The sequence below is a fragment of the Oncorhynchus tshawytscha genome, linkage group LG31 (assembly GCF_018296145.1).
Source record: "Oncorhynchus tshawytscha isolate Ot180627B linkage group LG31, Otsh_v2.0, whole genome shotgun sequence".
Lineage (NCBI taxonomy): Eukaryota > Metazoa > Chordata > Actinopteri > Salmoniformes > Salmonidae > Oncorhynchus > Oncorhynchus tshawytscha.
In genome coordinates, this window is record NC_056459.1 from 3,729,276 (window position 1) to 3,749,066 (window position 19,791).

The window sequence follows — 19,791 nt, forward strand, 5'->3', positions numbered from 1 at the left end:
ACTATTCACCCCCCCAAAATCAATACTTTGTAGAGCCACCTTTTGCAGCAATTACAGCTGTCTCTTATGGTATGTCTCTATAAGCTTGGCTCATCTAGCCACTGGGATTTTTGCCCATTCATCAAGGCAAAACTGCTCCAGCTCCTTCAATTCAGATGGGTTCCGCTGGTGTACAGCAATCTTTAAGTCATACTACAGATTCTCAATTGGATTGAGGTCGGGCCTTTTACTAGGTCATTCCAAGACATTTAAATGTTTCCCCTTAGCCTGTTACGGATGTGGTTCCTGCAAAGGAACCAAATCAGCGGAAATTTCAGAGCGCCACCTATAGTACTCGATAAAACTCAAACTTTCATTAAAACACACACGCAAGATACTCAATTAAAGCTACACTCGTTGTGAATCTAGCCAACATGTCAGATTTGTAAAATGCTTTTCGGCGAAAGCATGAGAAGCTATTATCTGATAGCATGCACCCCCCAAAATACCTGAACGAGACCTAAACAAAAGATTTTGCGGTAGCCGGCGCTACACAAAACGCAGAAATAAAATATAAAACATTCATTACCTTTGACGAGCTTCTTTGTACTTATCATATACATATACTATATTCCTATATACTATATTCCTGGCATGAGTAGCAGGACGTTGAAATGTTGCGCGATTTTTTACAAAAAGCTGCGAAAATTCGCATCATCCGTAACAGGTTTTAAACCACTCGAGTGTTACTTTAGCAGTATGCTTAGGGTAATTGTCCTGCTGAAAGGTGAACCTCCGTCCCAGTCTCAAATCTCTTGAAGACTGAAACAGGTTTCCCTCAAGTATTTCCCTGTATTTAGCGTTATCCATCACTCCCACCAGTTTCCCAGTCCCTGACGATGAAAAACATCCCCACAGCATGATGCTGCCACCACCATGCTTCACTGTATGGTGTTCTCGGGGTGATGAGAGGTGTTGGGTTTGTGCCAGACATATCATTTTCCTTGATGGCCAAAAAGCTTAATTTTAGTCTCATCTGACCAGAGTACCTTCTTCCATATGTTTGGGGTGTCTCCCACATGCCTTTTGGCGAATACCAAATGGGTTTGGTTATTTCTTTCTTAAGCAATGTATTTTTTCTGGCCACTCTTCCATAAAGCCCAGCTCTGTGGAGTGTACGGCTTAAAGTGGTCCTATGGATAGATACTCCAATCTCCGCGGTGGAGCTTTGCAGCTCCTTCAAGGTTATCTTTGGTGTCTTTCTTGCCTCTCTGATTTTAACGCCCTCCTTGCCTAGTCTGTGAGTTTTGGTGGGCGGCCCTCTCTTGGCATGTTTGTTGTGGTGCCATATTCTTTCCATTTTTAAATTATGGATTTAATGGTGCTCCGTGGGATGTTCAAAGTTTTGTATATTTTTTTATAACCCAAACCTGATCTGTACTTCTCAACAACTTTGTCCCTGACCTGTTTGGAGAGCTCCTTGGTCTTCATGGTGCCGCTTGCTTGGTGGTGCCTCTTGCTTAGTGGTGTTGCAGACTCTGGGGCCTTTCAGAACAGGTGTATATATAATGAGATCATGTGACAGATCATGTGACACTTAGATTGCATACAGGTGGACTTTATTTAACTAATTATGTGACTTCTGAAGGTAATTGGTTGCACCAGATCTTATTTAGGGGCGTCATAGCAAAGGGGGTGAATACATATGCACGCACCACTTTTCCGTTTATTATTTTTTATTTTTTGAAACAAGTTATTTTTTAAATTTCACTTCACCAATTTGGACTATTTTTGTATGCCCATTACATGAAATCCAAAGAAAAATATATTTAAGTTACAGGTTCTAATGCAACAAAATAGGAAAAACGCCAAGGGGGATGAATACTTTTGCAAGGCATTGTAATAAGGTGGTTCAGATATACTCAGGTTATTCAGATATACTCAGGTGGTTCAGATATACTCAGGTGGTTCAGATATACTCAGGTGGTTCAGATATACTCAGGTTATTCAGATATACTCATGTGGTTCACATATACTCAGGTTATTCAGATATACTCAGGTGGTTCAGATATACTCATGTGGTTCAGATATACTCAGGTTATTCAGATATACTCGGGTTATTCAGATATACTCAGGTTATTCAAATATACTCAGGTGGTTCAGATATACTCAGGTGGTTCAGATATACTCAGGTGGTCCAGATATACTCAGATGGTTCAGATATACTCAGATGGTTCAGATATACTCAGGCGGTTCAGATATACTCAGGTGGTGGCATGCTTGCTCAACCACAGGGTACAGTTTGAACAGAAGTCTCTAGAATGAGCAATAATAACAAACATATGACTGGGGCTGCACAGTAACTTAAACAGGTCAAGCTCTGAACCAGGAAACCAGACTGAGACCTGATGGTTAATAGCATGAGGGAGAGAGAGGCAGTGTGGTGATGAGATCCAATAAAGACACAACAGTCTGGCCATGAGTCTAAACCTATGGAAACATGTCTGAGCTGCCAAAAATGTACTGTATTGACATTACAAACCAGCAAGAGGAAGTCAGTGGGAAACACCAGAGCGGGAATGTTGAGACATTTTCTTGATTCACTTGTTGAGACTATTTCAGACTTTTCTCATGTCCTATGACAACTCACAGTGAGTGATACAGACAACATGTCAGTTATCATCAAAGGTGTTATTAACAGTTCTAATACAGGTATGTGAGTCAATAGGAAAGTGATATGCTTTAACCCTTTAGACCCCAATAGAATTCTAGAATGCTGCTGTAGTTTCTGAGAATTTTCGAGGTAAAACTCATTTTCTCACACATTTCAAACAAACAGACATAGCTCAAAAACAAAGAACACGTGACAATGACAAGTTAACGTACTATTAAAGAGCACAACCTCTTCTTTTATATGACACCACATTCATGTCAATAGGGAGAATTAGATAATTAGAGGGAGCATACTTAAGGTCACACAGGGCACCAGATAAGACAGGAGAATTACACCAGATAAGACAGGAGAATTTCACCAGATAGGACAGACTGACCCTAGCCCCGCAGCACATAGACTATTGCAGCATCGATACTGGAGGCTGAGACAAGGGGGGGCCCTGTCCGACGGGACCAACCAGGCGGGATATAACCCCGCCCACTTTGCCAAAGCAGCCCCCACACCACTCGAGGGAGATCACCAGACCACAAACTTACTACCCTTAGTCAAAGCTGAGTATAGCCCACAAAGATCTCTTCCACCGCACAAGCCTGAGGGTGCGCAAAACCGAACAAGAAGATCACGTCAGTGACTCAACCCACTCAAGCCGAGTATAGAGGGAAAAAACCCTGGCACGACGTGTCGCACCCCTTCTAGGGATGGCATGGAAGAGCACTAGTAAGCCAGTGACTCAGACCCCATAATAGGGTCAGAGGCAGAGAATCCCAGTGGAGAGAGGGGAGCAAGGGCGTTTCGTCACTCCAGTGCATTGCCGTTCACCTTCGCACCCCTGGGCCAGATTTCACTCAATCATAGGACCTACTGAAGAGATGCCTCTTCAGTAAAGACTTAAAGGTCGAGAGTCTTTGTCTCTCACATGGATAGGCAGACCATTCCATAAAAATTGAGCTCTATAGGAGAAAGCCCTGCCTCCCACTGTTTGTTTAGAAATTCTAGGGCCTGCGTCTTGTGACCGTAGCATACGTGTAGGTATGTAGGGGCAGGACCAAATCGGAGAGATAGGTAGGAGCAAGTCCATGCAATGCTTTGTAGGTTAGTAGTAAAACCTTGAAATCAGCCCTAGCCTTAACAGGAAGCCAGTGTAGAGAGTAATATAATCAACTTTTTGGGTTCTAGTCAAGATTCCAGCAGCCGTATTTAGCACTAACTGAAGTGTATTTAGTTGCTTTATCCGGATAGCCGGAAAATAGAGCATTGCGGTAGTCTAATCTAGATGTGACAAAAGCATTAGACTTCTGAAATGCTCTACTCTCCGGCTACCCAGATAAATGAAGGGTGTGGACTTATTGATTCATATGGCATATTTTGGGAGCTACTGTTTTAGCATTAAGACGATAAACAAAATTGCACAATTGTTTTAGAAATTGGCTCCCACTCGTGCACTCGTTACAGTACCCAGATCCTCTAACGTTATTCCTTTACTCGCTTAAATAATGACAGATGGGCGGGCGGGTGGATGGATGGGTGTATTTTTCTGAAACACTGAAACGAGGGAAGTCTTCTTGTCAAAACAGGATGCTCATGCCTGTGGAGTCAGCTGTTGGCCCAAGCCGCGACCTAGCGTCCAATTCCTGTCTGTGTGCATCTGGACTTCCTGCGAGGCCTCTCTTCTGGGCAGGGACCGCCCGTTTCTCAGCTGTCAGACAGAATTCACTCAGAATTGAACAGTATTACAGAACTGTACAGGGAAACAGCTCATCAGCTTTAAAGGGCCAATGCAGCGATTTTTATCTCAATATCAAATCATTTCTGGTTAATAATTAAGTACCTTACTGTGATTGTTTTCAATTAAAATGGTCAAAAAGAAACAAAAGTAGCTGGCCTGAGCTCTATCCGACCAAAACAGGCAGACGTTTCAGGAGGTCTTTCCAAACAGCTCTTACACTAAAAGGGCATTATCATAATTTTCACAATTTCACAGTATTATTCCAACCTCATAGTGTGTAAATATATATAAAACACAGGAAAATCACGTTTTTGTCTGCACTGGGCCTTTCAGTTTCTTAACAGGTCAACTCATCATTGGTTTGATTGATTGTGGGATTGTGTTAAGCGATGGGAAAGGTTTTCATTAGGATCCATATACTACTGTATTTCCATGTCTTCATTCTATTCACGATGGCATTACTAAACTAATGCAAAAGTGAAACAATAGTTACAGTACAGGTATTCATTGTGGAAATATTTATTAATAGCACAGTGCCTATTGGCCCCTGAATAACCGTGTTGTTTTCAGTTGGCTCTTGTCTCACGCCTGTTCCGTGTCATTGTACAGCAATGTTTTTGCGATATGGCGCTATTGAGGATAATTGACTTACTCGGGTACCATTTTTTTTTACGTCGGAAATCTCCCTGGAAAATGACTTTTAGTTCAGTTTCAGCGCTCGAGGTTCTCACACAGTTTCCGTCAAGCTACTTTAATTACCCCTTTTGGACTTTCTGAAACCATTTTTTTTTTTATACAAGAGCTCCACTCTTCATAGTACTCTTGAGTTTGATTTGTTGCTCTACCCAATGGACAGATCAGATATATCTAAAGATAAATAGTTCTCTGCATTATCCCAAGCCAACTCTTTAATATTCTTCCCGAGTAAACTTTATTCCGGCATAGGGCTTGACGAGTATCTTGGATGCCGCGTTATAAGATAGCTGACACTGAGCCAACGCTGAGTTGGTGAGTCGTTTCAAGCACATTCTCAACGAGCCCAAATGCAATAATATTGACTGTTTTTCCTCCGGCAGGTTTTCCCTGGCCTCTCATCCTATAAACCTACGACATATGTACCTTTTGGATGTCTGTGTCTCTCTGTTTCTGTTTGCGTATACAAACCTTATTGTCGACTTTCATGGAAAATCATATCGTGAGGGTAGAGCTACATTTGAATACAAACAAAACAATACATGGCTCTGTGTGTGTGTATGTTTCTGAACCTACCTCCATTAAACTGTATCATATGTATATTTTGACATCTGTATCTCTCTGGCTCCTGTCTTAATTGTACAGCTCTGTGTGTGTTTGTGCACAGAGGTGAAGGACTACGAGCCGCCCTTCGGTAAGGTGAGGGAGCACCCGTGTGTGGAGAGTATGAAGGACAGTGTTCTCAGAGACAGAGGGAGGCCAGAGATCCCCAACAGCTGGATCAACCACCCAGTAAGTATCAAGGCCTGCTTTCATTATGCACTCACTGACGCATCCTTACACACACATAGGACTAAATGCGCACACACACAAACACACACACGCACATACTGCAGGTGCATGATGCACACAAGCGCAGAATAGTTATTGCATAATTTACTTGCGCATTCTTCTTCTTCTTTTTTTTTAACAATAACGATGATTAAGTCGAAGTTGCCCCAATCACAGATACAGGTTCAGCAATTTTTTTCATAGTATAATCTGATCTTAGATCTTTGATTAGGGCCAACTTCTCTCTCTCTCTACCTACTCCAGTTTCTGTCTACTACTGCTGACTGTGTGTCTCTGTGCTCCACTGCGCCTCCCTCAGGGCATCCAGGTGGTGTGCGGCACCATAGACGAGTGCTGGGACCACGACCCCGAGGCCAGGCTAACTGCTCAGTGTGTGGCCGAACGCTTCAATGACATGGAGCACCCAGACAAGCTGTCTGGACGCAGCAATTCCGAGGAGAAGATCCCCCAGGATGTCTCTGTGACGGAGATTGAAGAGATTGAGAAGTAGGAAGTATGCCTCAGAAACTACAATGCCCCCTGCTGGGGAGGCTGATAACTGCAAGCAACCAAGCAGCTGAGAGAGATTCAAGTGGAGAGTCTGTGTATGTGCTCTGTGTATTTGTCCTGCTTGTGACTCCGAGGAGCAAACAGATTGGATGTGGTGTGTCATGCATGTAAAAGGTAACAAAACTGAACCGACCAATCAGAAAGGAAGTGATCGTGTTTTTAAAGATTTACAGCAGCTGCTCCAAAGACGGATCAAAGCCATGACTGGACTGGGGAAAATATACAGCTTTCGTAACTAAATGCTGTTTGCACTTTATTAATAGCTATGCATACCAAACTGTGTATATTCCGTTACTGTATATTCGTGATGACAATACAGTGCAGTTATAGGAAAGAGGGTTGCCAATGTGGAAAAGTGAGAGAGCATTCAATACTGGTAACACTAATAACATCTTAGCCAGTTTTCGGACTGGGTGTTTTTGACATTTTTAAAGGTGGCATTGGATGACAAAAGGGACTGGAGGATGGCGCAATATTTAAAAAAAAACAAGGTGAAAGTTTCATTTCATGGAAATGATAAAAAGGACCGAGCTATGAAATAGAAAATGATTCCAGGCCAATAAGCCCAGGGGAAATGCTGATATCATATCCCAAGGACTATGAACTGTAAACGAAAGACTGAATTCAGCCCTAGATGAGAAAAGGGGGAATAGAGATATTTTACTCAGAGGAACCCGGAGCTATAAAAGAAAGTGTATTTAATCAGCGGAGAATGATAAAGGGAATCAAGCTATCATAACAAAAGGACTGAACTGGAAGTACTGTACATGGAGTTTCTGCCCAGCAGTAATTGATACAAGACATTTAAATATAATGACAAGGAAGGGGACTTGATCCTTTCTCAATTAAAGATCTCTAAACCCTGTCTATGTATAATATTAAAAGCCTTCATTAAAGATTTTCAGTATTCTACTCTTTTAAAGATGGCGTCTTTTCATTTTCTTGGCGTAGGATTAAATGTTTCTATTTTTCTTGCTGTCTTGTTATTCACCTCGACCTAACTTTAGGTCTGCGGTTTGATTAAATAACCTCAGGCAGGGCACGTCCATTCTCTTTTAGCCAAAGGGATACCGTGTCTTCAGCTTGATCTCTACCCACAGTGTTGAAGGCTCACAGTGTGTGGACTACTCCAATGTGTGTACTACTGCCGGACAGGATATTCAGTCAAACCGCATTACAGTAACATGTTAGTTCATTTCACTGCCACTCTGAAGTGGAGTTCTATTTCCTCTCGTCAGTGTTTCCAATGCTGTCACTGGTCTACCAGACTGTAACACAAGGCTCTCTTAATTTGGCTCAACCTTTAGGTCATATCAGGATATGTTTTTGGAGGCTGTATGCTGGTACTTGATTATTGCCAAAGCTCATTTCAACAGCAGTAAACATGAAAAACAGGTGACCTCCAATTCATGATTTATCCCCTGCCTGTTTAAACTACATTGCCTTTCACTGAATATAAAATTGCATGTCTGCACCTCTGTAGAACCACACTGTGAATGTGTGACAGACAGTTCCTTATCCATGACTCCTTGGTGTTTGGGAGCTGTTTGTTAGGTTAGAGCAGGTTTAGAGCACTGAAACCTTCCTAGCGCTGACAGACCTTTGACCCTTGATCCCATTCCCAGCCGATAGACTCCGTCAGACAGTGCAGGTATGTCTCTGCCTGGGCCTCCGCAGCAACTGCCCTGGTTTAACCTAACGTATGTCTGCTGTTCCCCGCGTCCCCTAGCAACGAGGTTGAAAACAAGCTCCCCTGCCAAGACAAGAACCGCCAACAAGGAGCTCACTGCCCGGACTCCCCTACAAATCATCTCTAATTGGGGAATGCACGTGAATTATCTGCTATAGCACCAACGAAGAGGCGGAGGGTGGGGTGTGTTCGCAGCCGCCGCCTTGCTAAATTCAAGGTTAGAAGCCTCTGCTCTCAAGCTATCAATTAGAAATTGGCAAGTGAGAACTCGTAGCTTTGAAGTGCAGTCCTATTATATTTAAGCTATATAAATGGAGGCCAGGCTAAATTCTCCCTCCAAAAAACATTTACATACAGGCTGAGTAAAAGGCCTACTGAAAAATGTATACAGCTGTGAAATGAACTGACTGGACACACACTGGTTGAATCAACGTGGTATCCACGTAATTTCAATGACAAAACATGGAACCAATGTGGAATAGACTTTGAATTGACGTCTGTGCTCAGTGGGAATGCAGTTGGAGGGTATTGGGTGTGTTTCTTTGAATGTTATATAGCACCCCTGGCACTGTCACCGTGTGGGCTGAACTACAGACATTACAAATTGGAATCTGGACTAAGCCTGAGGCTATTACACCGATGACAAATGATTAACTGTTTTTCATTAAGAATGGGCCAGATGGAACCCAAACATAAGTTTAGCATGCATTTTTCAATATCAAAATAATGTTTGCTATGCTAAATATGCTGAGGCACTGAGGCAGGTGAACACAATCCTCTCTGGAGCTTAAAAATACAGTCTGAGCCACTAAAAGACTAAAGAGGATGTTTTTCCCACTGACAAAAACATTTGTTTATCTTACCAAAGGGGGAAAAAAGGAACCTCTTTGATTTAGTGCCAGGTCCAAATAAGCTTTTACTCTTTACCTCATGAGCCACAGAGTATTGGCATGGATCCCCAGAACAATTATGTTCGGCTGGGGAGAAAAACAGCCATAACATCTGGAATGGTACACTCCCTCACTGTCTGGTTCTGGAAAAGCTGCTAAGCATCTCCTTCGGACAGAGCGCATCCCAAATAGCATCATATTCCCCATATAGTGCACTACTGTTGACCAGAGCTCTTTGGGATGCCGACTATTTCTGAAGTAAATCCTCTCACCCCGTATGCGTTGCTTGGTCCATCAACATGAAGACTTCTTTGAGTCAGTGAAACCTGTTGCATGTGTCTGCCTTGTTACTGACTACATCTCGAAGTTGGCATGCTGCCCTGAGAAGAGGATCTATTGACGGTACTATGTTGATTGATGCTTTATGGGAAACTGTCTTAACTTTACTGCAGCATAGGTGTTTGATGCCGTATTTGTTATAGGGCTTTGTATTCTTTTTAGTACGGAACTGGCTGACAGAATAAATAAGAGTTACGGTTAAAGAGATGCTTGTACTTAAATAGCTTGCACTTAATTATGAATGGATGAACGAATGAATGAACGAATGAATGAACACGTCATTGTCCCATAGGGAAATTTGAATGCCTGTGTTGTTGCCAGACACATTTCCCTATGGGACAATAAAGTATTCATTCATTCATTCATTCATTCACTTGTTCATTTATCAAAAATGAAGCGCAAGCTATTTATGTCCAAGTTTCCCCTTAACCGTAACCATGACCCTTACTTAGTCCACCAGCCAGTTTACATACTTAAAGAATACAAAAAGTGTCAGTGAAGAGTGAAATAAAGTGCTAAACCGAAATGAGTGTTCCCTTTTTGTTTTGCACTTTATACTGGCAAAAAAAGTTTCATTAATATTTTAGCATTTCATCCTCCTTGGCTCCTTTTATGCTTTGAAAAAAAACATGGTTTGTTTGCAAGTAACTATTGTTGAACCCTATAACTTACCTATCTATATCTATCTATTCCTCATGTTAACTAATGTAAAAAATAACCACATGTGCTTTAATACAAATGTATATATATATATATATATTTTTTTTTTATTTTTTATTTTTTATTTTTTAAATATACTATGTCAATCTATTTTCTGTTGCTAAATAGTCTGAACAGTTGCCAGTAAGGCAGGCAAGCAGTTTTGAGTTATGAGTTATGAGTAACAAAACCATAGAGATCCTATTAAATTATTCGAATGAGTAATTCTATTAACAAAAAAAAAAGACATTTTCAATAGCGTGACGTCATATGCCAAAATGAATGACTCAAAAATGCACGACTAACCGAGCTGCATATTTTTTTTAAAGAAACACATGTACCGGAATGAGGAATGCCAAAAATAATACGGCATAAACCATTGCATTCAAAGGGCATTTTGTTTGACATATCAGAGCAGCTTTATTTAGCTCCCGGCGCCTTGTTTTGAGATCTAGGTTCACAAACTTTAGCGTCTGTAGTCTGGCCAGCAGACAAAAGCAATGGTCATTTTAGGCTGAAAATATGCCTACAGCTAGTCGATCATGTATCAGGGTAATACTGGGTTGACGAAAATGGATGACCCACAAACATGCAAATAGTTCTGTGCGCCAGTGTGTGCAACAAACCTAAACCAAACTATGAAAGATAGCAACCTAGCAATGAAGGGAAACATTTGGAACCGATGACTCAGCAAGAATTTAAATACTCTTTGCACCCTATGCTTTATCATATGAATATTATTTTATGTGTCCCTTTATCAATCAGCATCACACATTTTTCTGTACCACATTCACGAAACATGTTGAAGTAGCCTTAAAGCCTTCACTGACTGAGGACTTTCATAGTGAGAATAATAAAACATGTAAATGTGCTTATATATAATTCAGTAATCGATGCAGGACATTAATCAATGCAATATTCATAGCAAGTATAATTATTTCATTATGAAATTTGATTGAGGATATTCTTCTTGTAATGTGTATTTCACCCAATAGAGGGCACAGTTGTCCTATTAGATATTTCCAAATATCTAAAGCATCAGCAGAAGATGTTGTTTAAACACAGTAGGACATGCCTCATTAATTGGCAGGAAAATAAAATTACTGTATCCTGTTTGTATATACGGCATTGTGTGCATTTTCATGACTTGCATATGTCTCATGAATTAGTATTAACGTAGGGGCTGAGGTAAAGAGAAATGAAAGACGTTTTCAATTCTAAATGTCTTACTCAGCCACTGACCAACCAAACAAACACTGGAGTCATTCTGTGTCCTGGTGAGTCATAATTGGAATGGCACCCTTTGGCACATACTGATGTAAACACACACACACGCACACACATACACACACACGCACACACACACACACACACACACACACACACACACACGCACGCACGCACACACACACGCACACACACGCACACACACACACACAGAGAGGGACACTGTTTTTTTCAGTATTACATCACCATGCAATTCCACTTACCCTTTCACATTGCTGCCGGGCACAGATAATATTTCACATAAACGCATGATAACTCTTTGCATAAGAGTTGCTGAAATATGAAACCCATCACTCTATACTCCCAGCCCTCCAATCACAGTGTTCACTAACCTGATTAACCCTTTGAGTGGGTGGCAAGAGAGGGCATGGAAACAAACACTCGGCCAAAACACAATTTCTTCACATTTCTGCCGATGTAATGCCAAGCACAGCAGGAAACAAGCTAAGGCCAAATCTGCAATCATCCAGACATGGGGTTACCATGGCAACCCATTGTACATCATCTGTCATAGCAAGCTGATGTACTGTATGTGTTGGTGAGAGTAACAAACAACCGCAGTGAAGCTCGATCAAGAGTGGGGAGGACAGCGTACACAAATAATTATAGCACGGTACTGAATATCAACTCAGCTTTCAGCTGCTCAGTCAATAAAACGAGTGAGACTGATATTTTATATACAGTGGGGAGAACAAGTATTTGATACACTGCCGATTTTGCAGGTTTTCCTACTTACAAAGCATGTAGAGGTATGTCATTTTTTTATCATAGGTACACCTTTTATCATAGGTACACAACTGTGAGAGACGGAATCTAAAACAAAAATCCAGAAAATCACATTGTATGATTTTTAAGTAATTAATTTGCATTTTATTGCATGACATAAGTATTTGATCACCTACCAACCAGTAAGAATTCCGGCTCTCACAGACCTGTTAGTATTTCTTTAAGAAGCCCTCCTGTTCTCCAATCATTACCTGTATTAACTGCACCTGTTTGAACTCGTTACCTGTATAAAAGACACCTGTACACACTCTCAATCAAACAGACTCCAACCTCTCCACGACGGCCAAGACCAGAGAGCTGTATAAGGACATCAGGGATAAAATTGTAGACCTGCGCAAGGCTGGGATGGGCTACAGGACAATAGGCAAGCAGCTTGGTGAGAAAGCAACAACTGTTGGCGCAATTATTAGAAAATGGAAGAAGTTCAAGATGACGGTCAATCGCCCTCGGTCTGGGGCTCCATGCAAGATCTCACCTCGTGGGGCCTCAATGATCATGAGGAAGGTGAGGGATCAGCCCAGAACTACACAGCAGGACCTGGTCAATGACCTGAAGAGAGCTGGGACCACAGTCTCAAAGAAAACCATTAGTAACACACTACGCCATCATGGATTAAAATCCTGCAGCGCACGCAAGGTCCCCCTGCTCAAGCCAGCACATGTCCAAGCCCGTCTGAAGTTTGCCAATGACCATCTGGATGATCCAGAGGAGGAATGGGAGAAGGTCATGTGGTCTGATGAGACAAAAATAGAGCTTTTTGGTCTAAACTCCACTCGCCGTGTTTGGAGGAAGAAGACGGATGAGTACAACCCCAAGAACACCATCCCAACCGTGAAGCATGGAGGTGGAAACATAATTCTTTGGGGATGCTTTTCTGCAAAGGGGACAGGACGACTGCACCGTATTGAGGGGAGGATGGATGGGGCCATGTATCGGGAGATCTTGGCCAACAACCTCCTTCCCTTAGTAAGAGCATTGAAGATGGGTCGTGGCTGGGTCTTCCAGCATGACAATGACCCAAAACACACAGCCAGGGCAACTAAAGAGTAGCTCCGTAAGAAGCATCTCAAGATCCTGGAGTGGCCTAGCCAGTCTCCAAACCTGAACCCAATAGAAAATCTTTGGAGGGAGCTGAAAGTCCGTATTGCCAAGCAACAGCCCCAAAACCTGAAGGACCTGGAGAAGGTCTGTATGGAGGAGTGGGCCAAAATCCCTGCTGCAGTATGTGCTAACCTGGTCAAGAACTACAGGAAATGTATCATCTCTGTAATTGCAAACAAAGGTTTCTGTACCAAATATTAAGTTCTGCTTTTCTGATGTATCAAATGTCATGCAATAAAATGCAAATTAATTACTTAAAAATCATACAATGTGATATTCCAGATTTTTGTTTTAGATTCCGTCTCTCACAGTTGAAGTGTACCTATGATAAAAATTACAGACCTCTACATGCTTTGTAAGTAGGAAAACCTGCAAAATCGGCAGTGTATCAAATACTTGTTCTCCCCACCTTTATTTTATCAGGTTGTCCTACTGAGACTAAGGTCTATTTTATAGATGAGCCCTAAATTACATACATTACAGAAAATACAGAAATGCAAGCAGAAAGTGAAAACACAGTCATAAAAAACAAACACCTCATCAGTAATAAAGTCAATTAGCTTTCTGAATTTCCCTAAAGGCACCAAAACAACACACTTAAGAACGTTTTGAAGATTGTCCCACAAATAAGGTGCAAGAAAAGTAAAAGCGGATTTATCTTATTCAGGAGAGACCAAAGGAATTTCCAGAGTTAGCCATCCCTGAGACCGGGTGTGGTAATACGTATGTTTAGTAAAGATGTTAGGTCCAGTGGGACTTTTTTGGTAAAATGGCTTTATAAATGAAAACATAGCAATGTATCAACCAAAATGACATCAAAGAGGGCCAACCAACTTTCTGGTAGAGAATGCAGTGATGAGTACTAAAATTGTCGCCCGTAATCAAGCACAGTGCGCTATGATAAACTGCATTTAACGGCTTTAATGAAGTGGCAGCTCCGTTCATATAGATGATGTCGCCGTAGGCTAGGACCGATAGGAACGTCGACTGAATAATCTACTTTTTAGCGAGGGGCAGGACCTATTTCTAAAGAAGAAGCCCATTTTTAGTCTCAGCTTCTTAACCAACCCATCATCTAAGATTTATAAAAGACAGCTTTTCATCTATCCAGATGTCCCCGAAGCCACTCCTACATTGTCTTGGCTGTGTGCTTAGGGTCGTTGTCCTGTTGGAAGGTGAACCCAGTCTGAGGTCCTGGGTGCTCTGGAGCAGGTTTTCATCAAAGATCTCTCTGCACTTTCCTCTGTTTATCTTTCCCTTGATCTTGACCAGTCTCCCAGTCCCTGCCACTGAATAACATACCCACAGCATGATGCAGCCACTACCATGATTCACCGTAGGGATGGTGCCAGGTTTCCTCCAAACGTGACGCTTGGCATTCAGGCCAAAGAGTTCAACCTTGGTTTCATCAGACCAGAGAATCTTGTTTCTCATTGTCTGAGAGTCCTTTAGGTGCCTTTTGGGAAACTCCAAGCGGGCCGTCATGTGCCCTTCACTGAGAAGTGGCTTCCTTCTGGCCCCTCTACCATAAAGGCCTGATTGGTGGAGTGCTGCAGAGATGGTTGTCCTTCTGGAAGGTTCTCCCATCTCCACAGAAGAACTCTGGAGCTCTGTCAGAGTGACCATCGGGTTCTTGGTCACCTCCCTGACTAAAGCCCTTCTCCCCCGATTGCTCAGTTTGGCTGGGTGGCCAGCTCTAGGAAGAGTCTTGGTGGTTCCAAACTGGAGGCCACTGTGTTCTTGGTGTGTTTTTGATACCATTCCTTTTGTAAATAAGGTATTTAGGTTTTTTATTTGTAATACATTTGCAAACATTTCTAAAAACGTGTTTTCGCTTTTATGGAGTATTGCATGTAGATTGATGAGGAACATGTTTTATTTGATAAATTGTAGAATATGGCTGTAACGTAAGAAAATGTGGAAAAAAGGAAGGGTACTGAATACTTTCCGAATGCACTGTGTATACTTAAATCATCACAGTTATTTTTATGTGCTCTAGAGAACAACATATACTTAGTCTTACTTGCATTCAATACTCATTTCAGGTCAATAAAGTTTTTCTGTAATACAATGAAGGCAGACTGTAGTTCAGATAGAGCCTGGTCAACCCTGGAGGCATTAGCACACAACAGTATTATCGGCATACAACTGCAAGATACAATTTGCCACAGACAAGTCGATATTGTTGATGTAAAGGACGAATCGACCCCTGCGGGACACATTTGGTAATATCCAGGAAACCTGATTTAACACCACCAGTAGATACACATTGAGTTTTATCTGTCAAGTAATTTTTAAAGTAGTTACATGCAGCCTCGTCCAGGCCAATTGAGTTAGCAGTGAGTGATCAACACTATGAAAATACTTTGACAGGTCAATGAAGAAGGCAGCGCAATGTTGCCTTTTATCCATACAGTTAACCACATAATTTACAACTAGCAGCAGAGATAGTGCTATGACCTGGTAGAAAACCCGACTGATGTACAGTACCAATCAAAAGTTTGGACACCAACTTATTCAAGGGTTTTTCTTTATTTTTACCAGTTTCTACATTGTAGAATAATAGTGAATACATCAAAACTATGAAATAAAACATATGGAATCATGTTTGCCAGCAGCATACCACCCTGCATACCACTGCTGGCTTGCTTTGTAGCTATGCAGGGTTGGTCCTGGTCAGTTCCTGGATGGGAGACCAGATGCTGCTGGAAGTGGTGTTGGAGGGCCAATGGCAGGCACTCTTTCTTCTGGTCTAAACAAATATCCCAATTCCCCAGAGCAGTGATTGGGGACACTGCCCTGTGTAGGGGTGCCGTCTTTCGATTGGGACGTTAATCGGGTGTCCTGACTCTCTGAGCTCATCAAAGATCCCATGGCACTTATCGTAAGAGTAGGGGTGTTAACCCCGGTGTCCTGGCTAAATTCCCAATCTGGCCCTCAAACCATCACAGTCACCTAATAATCCCCAGTTTACAATTGGCTCATTCATCCCCCTCCTCTCCCCTGTAACTATTCCCCAGGTCGTTGCTGCAAATGAGAACGTATTCTCAGTCAATTTACCTGGTAAAATAACAGATAAATAAATAAAATGTAGTAACCAAAATAGTGTTAACCAAATCTAAATATATTTTATATTTGAGATTCTTCAAAGAAGCCACCCTTTACCTTGATGACAGCTTTCCACACTCTTGGCATTCTCTCAATTAGCTTCACCTGGAATGCTTTTTCAACAGTCTTGAAGAAGTTTCCACATATCCTGAGCACTTGTTGGCTGCTTTTCCTTCACTCTGCAGTCCAACTCATCCCAAATCGTCTCAATTTAAAATCTCAAATATATTTTGATTTGTTTAAACACTTTTACTACATGATTCCATATGTATTATTTCATAGTTTTGATGTCTTCACCATTATTATACAATGTAGACTGATACTGTACATTAAGAAAACATTTAAAAGATAATAAGGATCTTAGCTGAGAATGAATCCCTCTAATATTTTAACTAGGCAAGAAAGTTTAGAAATAAGATGATAATTAATAATATTAATAATATGATCTCCTCATAGCTATAGGATCATATGATGTTTAGTTGATGCTCTTCTAGGCATTGCCTCAGGCTTGTGCTGCTGTAGCAATGCAAAGTCAGTTAGGTAGAAAAGCTACAAATTGTAAGTTAGTTGATTTTCCATTAGGATAAGACTCCCAGTCAGCCCGAACCCAGGAGAAACAGAGATGCGAAACAGATGATTCTACAGAATTAAGAGCCATAAGCCCAGTTCTTCGTTTCAGACATGTCTCTTTGTTTGAATGGGGTCAGAGGATGGAGGGATGAAGGAGAAGAAGAGAGAGAGTGCTGCCCCCACTTCCTCTGTCTGTGTGGGCTATCAAGTTAATGTGGCTCGTCCAGTCACTTGAATAGAGGAAGGACTTACCAAGAACACAGTCGTTGCATCATTAATTAAACGCCCCCACAGTCTACAAGCAGGTGACACAGCAGCACTGCTGTGAGGGAATGGTATCATGTTATCATTTTCGGCCACTGCGTTCTCGTGTCACAGACGCATAGTCACTGGTGAATTCACTGCCTAGCAGCCAGCCTTGTTGGCAGACAACCCCCCCCCCCCCCCCTCCCTCCCCCCCCGCCCTTCTTTTTTCCATCGCACCCTCCCTCATTTTCTCCATGAGGCCGGCTCAGTTTAACTTCATTTCAGAGATGTGAATGGTGCACTGTGAGACGGCGGAGCTAGGGCAACCGGGGAAGAAATGATTAGACACAGCAAGGCCATTGTGGCACGGTCTGGGCCGAGGGCTGCTCGGTATTGAGTCTCAGTTGTTGCATGGCTTTTTGATAACACATTTTTTTTTTACAGACCCAGGCCTGCAGGTTATTCTGACTACAAATCGTGAGAAGACTGTTTTATTAGAAACCTGGAAGAGGAGTGGTCGGTTTCAAGAATGTATTGTGAATTTGAACCTTGAATTAACCTCTACAATCCTACATTTTGTATCATTGTGGGAAGGCACATGACACATTCTTTCACTGTCAGCTAAGGAAAGACAGAGGAAAGGTAGAGGAAAAGTAGGCTGAAGGGTTCATTCATGTATTGTGTCTTTGCTATGTATTATTCTCTTTGACCTCTAGAATGGCCTGAAGGGGCCCCCTTGTGGCCACTTAAATATTATGCGTTCCTAATACAGGTAACTACCCCAATACACTACACTTGCACACAAATTGCTTATTGCCTTCTGGCTGAAACCTTCTCTGTTTCATTACGGTCAATACACCTTAACTAACAACCTTGCTTCCACCTCTTGCTAACAGTCTGGTTTGTGATATCCTACTGATTAAATGTCTGAGGTCAATTACATGTTAGCTGACAATGCTATCATTCATTCACATTCTTTTTCTATATCATTGACATTGACTTTAGGGTGAAATTTGACCTTACGGCCCCCATGCAGTCTTTGTAATTTCATTTTTTATCATCACTATATGTCTAATAAATCACTGTATGTGTTAATTTAATGAGAATAACTATACAATCATTTATATCCCTGAGCCTCCTTTGGCCCTTGAAATGCTCATTCTGATCTTGTGGGCATTAGGAAACAAATGTGAATATATTTGCAGTACCAGTCAAAAGTTTGGACACACCTACTCATTCAAATATTTTTCATATTTTCTACATTGTAGAACAGTAGTGAAGAAATGAAAACTGTGAAATAACACATTTGGAATCATGTAGTAACCAAAAAAGTGTTAAACAAATCGAAATATATTTTATATTTGAGATTCTTCAAAGTGGCCACTCTTTGCCTTGACGACAGCTTTGCACAATCTTGGCATTCTCTCAACCAACTTTATGAGGAACGCTTTTCCAACAGTCTTGAAGGAGTTCCCACATATGCTGAGCACTTGTTGGCTGCTTTTCCTTCCAACTCATCCTTAACCATCTCAATTGGGTTGAGATCGGGTGACTGTGGAGGCAAGGTCATCTGATGCAGCACCATCACTCTCCTTATTGGTCAAATAGCCCTTACACAGCCAGGAGGTGTGTTTTGGGTCATTGTCCTGTTGAAAAACAAATTATATTCCCACCAAGTGCAAACCAGATGGGATGGCATATCGCTGCAGAATGCTGGCAGCCATGCTGGTTCAGTGTGCCTTGAATTCTAAATAAATCCCAGACAGTGTCACCAGCAAAGAACCCTCACACATAACACCTCCTCCTCCATGCTTCATGGTGGGAACCACACATGCAGAGATAATCCGTTCACCTACTGTGCATCTCACAAAGATACAGCGGTTGGAACCAAAAATCTCAAATTTGGACTCATCAGACCAAAGGACAGATTTTCACCGGTCTAATGTCCATTGCTCGTGTTTCTTAGCCCAAGCAAGTCTCTTCTTATTATTGGTGTCCTTTAGAAGTGTTTTCTCCCCAGGACTTCGACCATGAAGGCCTGATTCACGCAGTCTGATGTTGACATGTGTCTGTTACTTGAACTCTGTGAAGCATTTATTTGGGCCGCAATCTGAGGTGCAGTTAACTCTAATGAAATTATCCTCTACAGCAGAGGTAACTCTGGGTCTTCCTTTCCTGTGGCGGTCCTCATGAGAGCCAGTTTCATCATAGCACTTGATGGTTTTTGGGCACTTGAAGAAACTGTATTGACTGACCTTCATGTCTTAAAGTAATGATGGACTGTCGTTTCTCTTTGCTTATTTGAGCTGTTCTTGCCATAACATGGACTTGGTCTTTTACCAAATAGGGCTATCTTCTGTATACTACGCCTACCTTGTCACAACACAACTTATTGCCTCAAACACATAACATTTTCTTTTGACAAGGCACACCTGTTTATTTAAATCATGTAAAGGTGACTACCTCATGAAGCTGGTTGAGAGAATGCCAAGAGTGTGCAAAGTTGTCATCAAGGCAAAAAGTGGCTACCTTGAAGAATCTCAAATATAAATTATATTTTTATTTGTTTATCACTTTTTTGGTTACCACATGATTCCATATG

The 19,791-nt window shown here is 41.7% G+C and overlaps 1 protein-coding gene across 1 annotated transcript in view; it reads left to right on the top strand.

Annotated features, from left to right (window-relative positions):
* LOC112229968 (TGF-beta receptor type-2) overlaps nt 1-7,395 on the top strand; it is a 39,614-nt gene extending 32,219 nt beyond the window's left edge. The window contains exons 6-7 of the mRNA XM_024396138.2: nt 5,740-5,864; nt 6,223-7,395. Coding sequence (XP_024251906.2) covers nt 5,740-5,864; nt 6,223-6,414 — 317 coding nt within the window. The 3' untranslated portion in view covers nt 6,415-7,395. The remainder of the gene's footprint in view (nt 1-5,739; nt 5,865-6,222) is intronic.
* The last annotated feature ends 12,396 nt before the right edge of the window (nt 7,396-19,791 follow it).